Source organism: Scyliorhinus canicula, chromosome 13 (genome assembly GCF_902713615.1).
Source record: "Scyliorhinus canicula chromosome 13, sScyCan1.1, whole genome shotgun sequence".
In the NCBI taxonomy this organism is placed as follows: Eukaryota; Metazoa; Chordata; class Chondrichthyes; order Carcharhiniformes; family Scyliorhinidae; genus Scyliorhinus; species Scyliorhinus canicula.
The window spans coordinates 28,069,606-28,083,596 of NC_052158.1; the positions used below are offsets into that span (position 1 = coordinate 28,069,606).

The 13,991-nt window shown below is 41.1% G+C and overlaps 1 protein-coding gene across 2 annotated transcripts in view; it reads right to left on the minus strand.

Annotated features, from left to right (window-relative positions):
- The window catches only part of ppp1r10 (protein phosphatase 1, regulatory subunit 10), a 35,012-nt gene extending 21,216 nt beyond the window's left edge, over window positions 1–13,796 (minus strand). Inside the window, exons 1-6 of one of the 2 annotated variants that reach the window (XM_038817589.1) lie at window positions 13,235–13,796; window positions 5,572–5,690; window positions 3,433–3,519; window positions 1,984–2,119; window positions 830–881; window positions 202–282 (exon numbers count right to left, since the gene is read on the minus strand). In XM_038817589.1, coding sequence (XP_038673517.1) covers window positions 202–282; window positions 830–881; window positions 1,984–2,119; window positions 3,433–3,519; window positions 5,572–5,678 — 463 coding nt within the window. In that variant the 5' untranslated portion in view covers window positions 5,679–5,690; window positions 13,235–13,796. The remainder of the gene's footprint in view (window positions 1–201; window positions 283–829; window positions 882–1,983; window positions 2,120–3,432; window positions 3,520–5,571; window positions 5,691–13,234) is intronic. The other variant, XM_038817590.1, reaches the window with a different exon arrangement.
- Between the last annotated feature and the right edge of the window lie 195 nt (window positions 13,797–13,991).

The following is a 13,991-nucleotide window of genomic DNA, read 5'->3' on the forward strand; positions in this document are numbered from 1 at the left end:
CGTAGAACTACACCAGAAGTGTCATTAGGGGTTAGACAGGAAAGCTCATTTTGGGATTCTGAACTTTGAAGATCCGTTTTGCTACTGATTTTTTAAAAAACAGCATTTACTATAATTTTAACAAGGAAGACAAGTTATGTCAGATATTGCATTTCTAGCAAACAATACGATACCAATTCAATACAAATAATCAAATGGTACCTTGTGCGCTAGGGTTTGTGCTCTGAGATCGAATTACAGTCATCCAATGGTTGACAAGAACTTGCGCCAACTTCCGGAGTTCTGAAACATAAATCCGCATGATACGATGAAAAATCATAGTGACCACTTTCAGGTCAAAGAACAAAGAGGTCAAGCAACATTGACTGCCAATTAACAACTGTTCCACAAAAGTAAATAGATGGATCACAAAGAATTGGGCTGGAAAATTAGCCAATGCTCAACTTCCATCAGCTATCTATTAACCCCCTTGGATACATGCATATAAGTCAGCTGAGTAGCATCAGGATTGTTTGTGATACGCTAGATGGTCAGGGCATCGACACTCATTGTCCCAAAAGACAAATGACCATTTGTGACAGATACAGGAGGGGGAGAAAATTAAATCAGAAGTATATAAATTAAAACAGCTCAGAATCAAAAATTAAACAAGGAACTCAGCAAGGCTCAATGAAATTAAATTAACGCAATAGTTCATTAAAAAACTATTTGTTTCTTCCTTTCAACCAGTGGTATAAACATACACACTGTTTGATACATTTCTGTGCCCTTGTTCTACCAGAGTTACTGAAAGGTGGGAATATTGGTGGTCTAAAGAAACATAACTAACCTCCATCATCAAAGGTCTTGCTTAACTGTTTCACGATCTTGGCTGTATTATTCTGGAATAGAAACAGGCCCATGTAAAACAGACACACTTGCTAGTCAGATTTAACAAATAATTCTGCGTTCTGGAACTTCCCCTCTCACCAATGTAAAAATGCATCATTTGTATTACCACCATACCCACCCCAAAATCAAGTGCGCCACATTTGCCCACCACAGATGGTTATTTAGGGTAAGTATAAATATAAAGTGTGGACAAAATTTGGTGCAATTGTGATGTCTTCTAAGACCAAAATGTCTGCTAGATTTATGCACAGTGACTACTCAAGGGAAATAGGTGCAACCAAAGAGCCTTCAGCAGAGAAGGGAAAATATGGAAAAATAAGGGGCCAAAGATAGGAAGTAAAATCATTATGCGCTTTCAACAAAACATTTTATAACAGGATTTCAATTAGATATAGGGAGCCAAGATACACACTTTGAATGAAGACATACGTTGAATGAAGACAATGTCTAAAAGGCTCGTGGAAACCAGCAGAAACCCATATTTACTAAAAGCAAAAAAGACATGACAAGAAGCACTAGGAATTGCGAGGAAAATGCATGAAATTATAGCTCTCATCATAACAAAACGGTGGCATGACACAAGTGTGGAATAGGTGAAGGAAAGAAATGCCCCAAACCTCATGCTTAGAATACTAATAGGGAGGCCATTTAGTCCATTGTACCAGCTGTTCGAAAGGGCTCTGCTCTCCTCCCCCTCCCTCTGACCCTACATTTTCAAGATTTATACACAATACATTATATATAAAAATCCATCTTTTTGAAAGTTGCTATTGAATCAGCTTCCACCACCCTTTCAGTGTCAAGAACATTCTTATCGGTTCAGTTTTTTAAAAAAAATCAATTAAAATATATGGTCGCTGGTTACAAAGCGCCTTCTGCCAATGGAAACGATTTCTCCTATTCATGTTATTAAGTCCCTCATTATGTCCATTCAAGGCTGGAATAGTTTTTTCATGCCCTGCTTCCCAGTTGAGTTGCACGAACACAAAACTTAATTCAGTGCCCACCAGACGAAGAACTCGGTCACTGAAGGCAAGCCCCACCCACAAGGTTGCATTGCTCAGTCGTTTACTTTCTCAGCATGTTACTTACTTGTTTCAGATGGTCCACAGTCAGTGGCAGAAGCTGCAATGCCAGCAAAATCTGTTGCAACAGTGGCACATTGCTAGTAGTTTTGGAATAGGCCAACCAGTTATTCAGTAGCTTGTAACCGCCAACAATGATGAACCTTCAAGCAGAGAAATAAACAGATAAACACCAAACTCTTAACGTTCACACATCTAAACATTGCACACAGATATTTTGAGACTGAGTTAAAACAAAGTAACTGCAATACATAGTAAGTCAGTGAACAGTCAAGGAAATTAAAAATAGATTAACATTTCAGGTGGCACCTTGGAAGATTGGGAGGTCTTCCAATAATCGAGGCCCTTCACTACCTTGTAAAATAAAAACAATGCTCTTCTCTTGTTGCAGCTTCTGAATCAAGTGGGAAAACTACGACAAGCAAATAATCAAGGCCCTTCACTACCTGGCAACACCTTTTCAGAACATGTCATCTTTGAATTTAAAAACTATTTGGACCTGAAAATGGACTACCATTCGCACCCAAAACAGTGCTTCCAATCATGTAGGATGGTCGCTCAATATTGAGTGGACATAGTTTCTGAACCCACCTGTCGACCCATCCACCTGTTAGCTCATACACGGTAGCACAGTGGTTAGCACTGTTGCTTCACAGCGCCAGGGCCCACGGTTCGATTCCCGTCTTGGGTCACTTTGTGCACGCTCTCCCAGTGTCTGCGTGGGTTTCCTCCGGGTGCTCCGGTTTCCTCCCACAAGTCCCGAAAGATGTGCTGTTAGATAATTTGGACATTCTGAATGCTTCCTCTGTGTACCCGAACAGGTGCCGGAATGTGGCGACTGGGGGATTTTCACAGTAACTTCATTGCAGTGTTAATGTAAGCCTACTTGTGACAATAAAGATTATTAAAGGCGAGTGCGTCAGAAACCTCAACTGAAAAATCCTGACCTGGCTGCTTCTAAATAGAAGAACTTGGTCTTTTTTGAGACCACTCGCATGTACAAGAGACAATATCCACTTGTCCTTGTAAGAATTTTCATAGTGACTATTTCTAAGCTCTATCTTTTCAAAACCTAATGCAGTCAGAAGCATTTAAGTAAGCTCTATCTATTCAAAACCTAATGCAGTCAGAAGCATTTAAGAAGGTCTACAGGCAAAGGATGAGTCCATGATGGGAAAAAGACAGAAAACTGATCTCTGGATCCAAACTGGGTCATGCCTACAGTAAACAGAATGGATCAGGTTGAAACCAAGAAATGCTGTGACTTCCCCACTTCACCCAATTTGCCCGACCATTTTAATTTTGAAAAAAATGGTGAACAAGTAGGACCCTAAAAAGGTTGGGTGATATCTTGCACAATGGGTCTCGAGCCATACAGCACCATGCTGAAGTATTTGAGGAGAGAATAGTCTAAAAAGCCAAGGACATTTATGGTGTTAGAAACTAGCAGCCTTACTGATTCAAAATATCTTCCGATCTAGTCTGCAGCAGGATGTTCAAGTACATGCATCTGCTTACAAGCTTTTTCGCATCCTTCATTAACCTAAAAATCAAAAACATTGAAGAGAATTAGCAATAGCCTTTGGACTGGAAGTGAAGGGCACATGTCACAGATATACTCTGAATAAGCATTATTCAGATGAAAAAAATGTGCTTTAAGAGACAGATTGGAAGGGGAATGGGTATGGAAGAGAAATGACTCAAACATAATGCACAGCTTTGGTAGTCAAATGGACTCCAAATAGAGGCTCAAAGTTTAAATTAAACATGGTAAGATTACTAGAGAATCAAATACACTGATCAAGTAAACTAACCTTCATCAAACCATTGGGGAACTGGCAGGAGAGAGTGGAATGCTAATCTTACATCCACTCAATTTTCCTCTCGACTCAAGATATAATGGAATATTGGGTCAGGGCAAAAGAAAAGCTCCACCTGATCCCATGGAATTCCCATCCACTGAGTTTAAAAAAAATAAATTTAGAATGCCCAATTCATTTTTTCCAATTAAGGGTCAATTTAGCATGGCCAATCCACATCTTTGGATTGTGGGGTTGAAACCACGCAAACACGGGGAGAACATGGAAACTCTACAGGAACAGTCACCCAGAGCCAGGATCGGACCTGGGACATCGGCGCCGTGAGTCAGCAGTGCTAACCACTGCACCACCATGCTGCCCCCCTCCATGAAGTGAGTTTTTATTTTTTTAATTTAAATTTAGAGTATCCAATTCATTTTTTCCAATTAAGGGGCAATTTAGCGTGGCCAATCCACCTAGCCTGCACATCTTTGGGATGTGGGGGCGAAACCCATACAAAGACTGGGAGGATGTGCAAACTCCACACGGACAGCGACCCAGAGCCGGGATCGAACCTGGGACCTCAGCGCCGTGAGGCAGCAATGCTAACCCATCCAGTGAGTTAACACTGAAACTGTTCCCCCACCCATCAGGGGCGGCATAGCACACAGTGGTTAGCATTGCTGCCTCATGTCACTGAGGACCCGGGTCATTGTCCATGTGGAGCTTGCTCATTCTCTCCAGTCGATATAGGTCTCACCACCACAACCCAAAAATGTGCAGAGTAGGTGGATTGACCACGCTAAATTGGGAAAAAAAGAATTGGATATTTTAAATTTTAAAAAAATTAATTGCTCTCACGTGCCTATTAAATTGCCCATTGCCAGGCAAGAAAGTTGCAATGCTGGGAAAGAGAGGGTTGAACTCGTCATTGACATCCAGGATGAAAGAACATCAAATCAGGTGGGGAGTGTATGGATTTTTAAAAATAATTTAGAGTACCTAATTTTTTTTCCAAATTAAGGGACAATTTAGGAAGGCCAATTTACCTAACCTGCACATCTTTGGGTTATGTGTATGTGGCGGGGGGTGAGACCCACACAGACACTGGGAGAATATGCAAATTCCACACAGACAATGACTTGGGGCCAGGAGGGATGAGGGCGACAAAAGAATGAGACATCAGCTTACACAAGTAAGCGTATGAAACTTTAAAAAATGAAAATTTAATATGATTTCTGATTTAACCATTTAAGTTACAAAGAGTGTGGTAGTGCATATCACTACAATTGTAGTTGCTTAAAATATCAGCTGGACCCCTGCTCTTGGCTGCTACCAACCAGAATCACTGGATAGTACCCACTGCACATGTACTGTGCACACAGCATTGGGCCCAATGGAATAGCTCCTGGGAGTCATCATGGTAACTACTTGAAAAAGGTAGCCAAGTGTACGTCAGAAACTGAAAAAAAAAAATTAGCAATTTCAAAAATGTGTACAACGTTCCCCTGCCTCTCAGCAGTGTAGGAACATGCTTCCAACAAGGGTACCCCATGTTTGGATGCTTAAATATCATTAAGGTGATAAAAAGCTAACAATGGTCTTTAATTGAAAGGTAGAGTAGGTGGAACACCTGAACAACACCGTTTCAGCATTTTGAGAGATAAAGTGCCAATATTTGCTTAATATATCCACAGCAAATTATTTAAAAAAAGTAATGAACTGAGGGCAGTGGGGGAAGATACATCGTATTTGTGGGTGTTTTGTGCATTAATTGCATTGAAGTGAAGAATTACCTGTAAATTCTAATGACACCATCACCACTTTTAATTTCCCCATCTTTCCCAAGGAGGCAGTCCAACCCTATCAGGAGCTCTTTTGGATCTACAGGCCCCGAACCCATTGTATCAATTACCTTAAAAAGAAGAGATATAAGAGGTCAGTTTTTTTATTCTTCCCCCCCCCCCCCTTTGGCTAAAAATGCAATTATGGTATATTTGTTTACAGCCTTTATTTGTAATTAGGATCAATATGTGAAGTCCAGTAATCTTTCTGCGCTGCTTACTTGCATACATTTAAATTGGCTTGGCGCAGAATGCAGTTTTCTAAGATGGTCTTGGGAATACATGAGTTGTTCATCGATCTCTCCATCTCTTCTGCCCTCCCAATGGTAGAAAAATCACTGAACTAGTACTGCAAATGCAATTATATTTTGCTTGATATGACTGGCACCCTTTGTAAAATGCACAAAATGGCAGATCACAAACACAAATTTCCTGCTCTTCCTATATGCCCAATGTAAAATGCAAGCTTTCTTGCATTTGTCCAAGACAGCTTAGGCCATAACACTTAGCAATATAAAGATTTTCCCTGCCTTCAGTAGACTTGCCTACATAGAAAATCCCATTCAGGCATCACCCAGGAGTAAGAAGTTGAAGGATACAATAAATTGGGAGCCCTCGGCCCACTGATGTCAGAAACGCATTAGAAAAACAAAGGGAACTGCCCTCTGTGCGTGTTCGAAAGTTAATTTTGATGCGTTTATCATATACAATGAACTGTACAAAGTGGCCCATTTTTCCCTAGACTTGCACCCTAACCACTTGACTATTTGTTATAAACTGTTCAGGTAAAGCCATTTATTGTAAATTGGAAGTACAGCATCCATGTTACCATTACTTAATACTCTCCGCCCACCAACACAAAGTATAACATCCCTGGAGTTATATTGAATAGCAACTTCCGGGCTATAGGTGTGGATAGTGCCACAATCCATCCCGTCTCAAACTGCTTTAATGCATACATTTGCCAAGATTCCATAAGGCAGCTATTGGCCTTCAAATTATGGAAAATAATAAGTCAACAACTTGGTCAGTTCAAAACATTGCTGCAAGTTGCAGACATATTTACTGGTCTTAGCTTGTGGGAAGTAGTGGTTTTGGAAAGAAATGTCAGAATAATAGAATTGTGAATGTTTTTCCATCAGAAGGCACTCATATGTTGCCACTAAGTAACACTGTTAATGGCTTCGAGCAGGACTGCTTACAATTGATAAGCGCTGAAGCAGTTCACATTATTTTTTAATAAAAATAAGCGTTGATATAAATATGGCATTGCAACAGAATTTTACCTCAAAGGCCCACTGTCTTGCTCAAGATATGTCACATCTTCAAAAAAATGCTAAATTAGAGCAGTGCAGTGCTGATTATATATGTGTGTGAACAAGAATGTGTCTACTAGACAACTGGAGCACTGTGACCAAAATTTGTGTTGCCAGTTTTTTAATGGTTTAAAGCAGCACCTGCTTTTTTCGGGTGTGAGGGGTGCAAGAGGGAAGAAACATACCTTAGAAATAGAGATCGCTTCCCTGCCCACCCATAAGAAAACCCTGGTATGGTGAATCAGACTTGATTCTACACCGACCATATGAACTACCACAACGAAGGCAATATTCACACAAGGTATACATTGCACTAAAATTTAGCTTTTGCCTCTATCCATAAATCAGCACCAGGGAAGGGACAAAGCACAGTAGCTGTTTCAGGGAACATGGTCATGAAGTGCTTCAGTAATCACTCATGGGGCAATATATGTTGTACTGCAGCCAATTAGGTGTAAGCATGCTTTAAACAAGTGGTTCAATATATTTAGTCACCTTGCCAAGTAAAAGCAGTGTGAAAAGCCACTGAGGGAATAGTGGGTTGGCATGGCCTGTCACACTGTGCCACAGCCTTAGCAGTCTGGTTTTGTACTCTGAAGTTGACCTGGCCTCCCTGCAGACGGTGTTGTAAATCTAGCCAACTCCCCACCCAGACCAGGTAGTGAGAGAACATAACAGGGAGGCGCAAATAAGTGATGGTCTGCACTTCAGCACTAGGCGAGTAGTCAGTTGTGCAGATCTCCAGCTGCTCAGCCAAGGTCCACAGTCTGGGAGACAAATGGGAGGGGGGGGGGGGGGGGGGGGGGGAGGAGAGAATTTGGTTGCATCATTCTTATTAACGGGGTACATGAGCAGAACTTGTATATTGGTCTATAATGATTTATTAACATTTATCGAAGTTGCAAATGTCCATGGCTGGAAGCAAATGCCAAGTCATGATCAGTTTATAAATCTGAAGTATTGTGTGGTTAAATTCAATCCACAAAACTTTTAATATTTAATTTTTTCAATTAAGGGGCATTTTAGCATGGCCACTCCAAATAGCCTGCACATCTTCAGGTTGTGGGTATGAGACCCAACTCCTTGGTGTTGAGGCAACAGTACCAACCACTACACCATGCCACCCATTTATAGATGTGCTCCATGTCCCGAGAAGTGTGCAGCCCAAACCCCCCCTCCCCAAAAGTGTACCGCCCGTGTTCTGGATTGATAAAAATGCTTCAAAAAAAAAAAAAAAGTGAAGCAGTTTCAATACTCTAAAATGGAACACCCTCTGGCATTAAACATAAATTCAAAACCAGTACCATTGGGGGTTGGTATTAAATACTCCAAGAGGGATTTGACATCTGTCCCACTTGTCCCCTTTGCCCCAATAAGATACTATTGGCTTAAACTGCACTCCCAACTGTTACACCATCAAAAAAACATGTTAATTGGCTTCAATGGTAATTTATGGTATTACCAATATTTTCTATTTAACGTGTTATTGTCATAGCTATGCTTTATGAAATTTGAAACTTGGCTCCTTTGAAAGCCACTGCAGCAGCTTCCACTCTGCAGTAAGCTCAATCTTGCAATTTATCCAAGTATTGTTCTGTACCTACAATCATTTGAAGATTAACTCGCTGGAAACAGGATGATTTGAAATTGAGAAGCATGGGATGCAAAGCTGTTTGCTCATTCAGATTCATTTGCAATTAAGTTTATTTGCAGGAGGGTCCAGCACATTAGTACTCTGAACAGCACCCAAGTGCTTGGCTAGTTTAAGCTACAGATGGATTGGATGGTGGAGTTAAAAATAACTTCACCTTGTGGGCTTGGGCTGCATGCAATTAATTTTTGTACATTAAGTCACAACAGATTGTTGGTTTGGAGAATGTCCAAAAATGAATCTCCAGATTCAGATCCATAAAATGAAATTCTACATCACAGGGACAAAATGGTCCAAAACATGGCAGGGGTAGCACGGTGGCGCAATTGTTCGCACTGCTGTCTCACTGCATTGAGGTCCCAGGTTCGATCTTGGCTCTGGGTCACTCGCCGTGTGTGGAGTTAGCACATTTGCCATGTGTTTGCGTGGGTTCTTCGCCCCCACAACCCAAGGTGTGCAGATAGGTGGATTGATCATAATAAATTGCCCCTTTGGAAAAAAATGAATTGGGCAGACTAAATTAAAAAAAGAAATAACATGGCAGCATGCAGGTTTATTTTGGTCAGTGCTGGCATGAAGAGATCCGGCAGAAACCTATTGGCACTTACACCTCAAAAAAGGTGGCTTCGGACCAAGTCCACAAGCTTCCATAGAATGATTCCCATTACAATCTTGAATTCTCATTAACTTCTCACATAACAAAAGTGTACAGAGGGTATGGCGTTGTTGTTTGGTGTTATGAAAGACATTACCAAAACTAAAATAATCAGTATTGAAATGGTCAAGCTTCACTAATATTGGGCAAATTAAAATGAAACCTGCAAAACTGAACTGACTTTGGGCAAAATAGGCAATACAGAAGACAGGATAATTCACCAAACAATGGCTACCCCGTCCCAAATTGTGAATATTAACATCTGCTTCTATGATACCCACACCTAAAAATTAGAACTCATCTTGCCACGAACTGCCTAATGCTTCAATGAAAAACGGCTGCCTGGTACTGGAGTAGCAAGCTTAAGAAATATTGCACTGAATCAGGCAAAAATGAAAGCCTTACAGCCTGCTATAGGAGGACACTCATATTTGCACCTTCCTTCAGGCTGACCAGATGGTGTTTATACAACCCAGTTAATCATTTATTGGTGAAGCTCAAAAGCTGTCCAAGACTTTCATTACCTGCTTAGGCACATAGGCAAGGAAGACTTGCTTCCAAAGTGTATATATATTACCCCATCCCAGTTATGAATCATTTTTTTTGATGAAGCCTGACATTTATTACTTCCAAACACTGTCTGGGATCAGTTAACTGCTTAGGCATTCATAGACAAGACGACTTGCTTCAGTGCACCTATTTGGATAGTATTCCTTAAAAACTTGATGCCTAATGACACTTGTAAAGCAAGTAGTATTTGCAGTAAACAGAGCAATTAGGTTAGCTATTGCAGTTTGAACTGGTATTGATACTAATTGAATTCATTTAGAGTTGTTCAGCGAGAATAGTGTTGCAACTTTTCTGAGTGACTAATTCACAAGGGAGTTGTTTATGTGGACAAATGCTTGTGCTCAAATGGCTACTTGGGTTACATACCACCTACCTTTTATCGTAAAGATTTTATCATAGCGTGTGGTGTTTAAATTACATTGGATTGAATGCCCCCAACAGTACTAAACTCTTCACTCCTGATGGCAACTCCAAAACCAGCATGTCGCCCAATTGCTGGAAACTGCTCAGGGACCAGTTTAGGAGTTCTCATTCATTGCAAAGATGAAATACTGGTTTCATGTAACATACTGCACATAGATCAGGTATAGCATGCAGTGCAGCAAGAAACCAGTTTATATATGGTTACATACATCTTTCATCCCATACCCACCTAGAAAAGTGCATTATAGTACATCAGTACAGTGGATTTCTACATATATACAAAGATCTAATTACCATTTAGATTAACCAACGAAATTTTCACAAATGCATTAAGTATCACTGAACATGTTACCACTGGGCCAGACTCAAGGGGAATGCAAAGATTAATTTATTTGACTGGTGTGTAGATCTTAAGATGTCAGCAAGATCGCAAATTTATCTTAGTTGTGTGGGTTTTGGTCTTACCTCCAAAATTTACTAAATGTAGCACTCGTGACCTACCTCCCTTTATGTATAGAGTAATAGCAGGGCTTGATTGCTACTTTACCCCGAGCTAACACCAGCTGCGAATATCAAAACTCTTTACACTGCCCTTCCAACTGACTCTGTAGTACCCCTGACCACTTTCAGAATAAAGTGTGACATGGGGGCGGGGGAAGGGAGCGAAGGAAATTTGCCCCACGGTCGGGGACACTGACGTCACTCCTTAATACACTAAGGGAAAAGAGAAAAAAGTCCGAGTTAAAAGTTGTATCGAATGCCGGTTAACCGTGTTCGAGTTTATACTGCAAAGTTCGGGCAAGTGCAGCGCAGCACGTTGACCGGCAGGGCTGTTAACCCACTTTTGAGACTAATTTCAAACATAAACCCCGCTCCTCCAGTAACTTACAATTGCTACCAAAAATCTCAGGCGCTACTCGATGAGAAAAATGTTACTAAAAACAATTTCATATAAATACGGATTTAGAAATTTTAGTACTACCTAAATTAATTATATCGCCACGTGGAATACGTGGCGACCAATGGATAATTCAGGCATAAAATTGACCGTGAAACAAGTTCTTGTGTGGTTCACTGGAACAACGTAGATAAAGCCTCTTTCGCATGCATGTATCGAATATTTTCACCATGGCTTTTTGCAGAATGGCAAACATTACACTCTTTCAAGAAAGCAATGAAGTCGTGAAATGCAATTAAGGTCAGAAAGGTTTGCTTACCAGTTTGCATGTGGCTGTCCCTGTGATGAGTTTTTTTTAAAGTGCAGGATGTTTTAGCTTCACCAACCCCTATTCATCAGCCCTACTGTGCTGGGAAACTAAACAGTACAATAGCGTGCAGGCATGGGCACTTAACTCCTATATGAAAAGTTAACGCTTTCCATATGAAGATGCTCGCTGTAAAGAATTATGTACCTATTATGGAAGACAGTGATCATTAAGTTATGGCCTGCATCCATTTACGTACGGTCCGGCTCAGTGGTAACATGGGTACAGGTACTTTCGCTCAATCACATTAAATCGTAAATCAATTCGATTGAGAATTTGATTGATGCCTTTGCAGCAAATCTCACTCCGGGAACAAACTGATTTGATTATATAGAAACCGTTTAATTTCAGCTTTCCTTTCAAAAAAGACGATTTAAACAAGCCAGCGGCAACGCACCCACGCAAGGCATCAATCAAGTTCTTTAAAAAGCACACAATGAATTGGACATTTACAAAAAAAAAGCACGTCGAGAATTGCTTGAAGATCGGGTAAGGAGAGAAAGAAAAGCAATTAATTTTCCAACACATTCGAGCTCCGCATAGGTGATGGGGGAGTTTGACTACGTTTCCATTCAAGTCTTCGGTCAGAGAAAAAACGTCTAACTTGATTTTAAAGGGGGAAGTAGAAAACACGAGGAAAAAGCCGAAAAAGTATCGCACCTCCCCACGGTGCAGGTCAATATTTAGCGTTGGGGTGGGAAGAAAGCATCGTAATTCATAACCAAAATAATATTGGGGAGGGGGAAAAAAAGAGGCGAGAAAAGGTTTGGGGGTGGGTAAGGCAAAAGAACGGGGGGGGGGGGGGGGGGGGGAAGAGGCGAAAGGACCGCATCTCCCAATCGGTTTCCAGCCTTCTTGGACTCTGGGTGGGGCTGAGCATGTGAGAAACATTCCCCTGTCTCGTCATCTTCCGCCACTGCAGTGTGCGGGGGAGGGGGTGGAGAAGAGGAGAAACAAAAAAAAAAGGCTGGGATGCTCGTTGGGCGGTGAAGAGGCAGATGGTTTCGTCACCTCGGCTGGCAAATCAGCGCTGATGTAATTCCAGCCTCAACCCGGCTCGCTCTCTGGTCCTGCGGACTCTCAGCGAGGAGAAAGAAAACACGAGGCAGAGAGACAAAAGAGAGCGCGGCCGCCATTTTAAACAACCCATGGACGAACCGCCGCCATCTTAGGGAGGTGCCCCAAATGGAGGAGCCGAGCAAAAAAAATCCACACATTTCCCTTTATATAGATCTAGACACGCCAAATATTAAAAAAACAGCCTGCTGCGGAATTTTGGAAAGAAAATCGCCCGTCGTTCGGGGGGGGGGGGGTGGGGTAGAAATGGTCTGCAATCTTTATTTACAGATTGCGCGCGCGCCTCATTTACTCGTCTACAATTTAATAAAAACTCCCCCCCAAAAACTCTCCTGGTCTCACACGCACCTCAAGAGCAAACCAAAAAATAAAAAGCTTTTATTGCCTCCAAAGGCCCAATAATTATATTTTTTTTGTGCGTGTGAGCTCATGGGTTTATCGTATTATTTCTACCCACGACCTTACACTCGGAGACTTCTCTTCATTCCTACATCCCCCGCCCGGCCATCAAAACCTCCCACCACCCCAAACCAAAAGCCTTTTAGTATTATTTTAGAGAGATAAATATATATATATATATACGCACAAAAGTTAATTTCATTGCCCCACCCCCGAGTTAATTTTCCATTTCTTTTCGTTGCCAAAAATCGAAACTTACTATCAAACTCTCCTTGACAGCGCCTCGAGCTTTTTTTTTTATGTGCAAACACAACACAATGTTGACAACTGTTTTGTCAAAGAGACTTTCATGACTTTTTTTTGCAATTAAAAAAGGAGCTTATATATAATATATATGGGTCAAAGTATATTTGTCGGTTTTTTTTGTTTGCTGATCTGTCGCCTTTCGCAAGGATGGCAAATTCCTCTCTTTTTTGGGAAAAAAAACTATTAAAAAAAAAACAAACAGGAGGTTGAGTGTCTGCCCCAAGGTTGATCAAAACCACAGGAAAAAAAAAGTTTTTTTTTCCTCAAGATGCGGCTGTTTTTTTTGGGGTTATCCTCACACACACAGAACACAAGAGAGAGAACGACTTCTTTTTTTTTCCCCCGTCGTCGTCGTCGTCTTCGCCAGCTGACAAAAAAACCTGGAGAAAGAGAAAAAAAACAAGAGGAATAGGGTTAAACAAGGAAAACGTCAATCAAATTAAATTGTCCGTTGTTTTAGAACAAATTTATACGAAAAATTTAATTAAAAAAAAACAACCTTTTATCGCTCAACCCTGTTTTTTTTTTTTTTAAACCCCTCCCTCCTGACATACCTCAAACCAAAGCCTGGAATGGCGCAGTTGCCTGCGTCCAGCCTTTTATACTCGGTATGCGGACGTCACAGAGGGGGCGGTGATCACGTGGTGATGGCCGTTAGCGTTTAAATCTGATTGGCTGCTTGACATTTTGGTTGACTATATTTTTCTTCT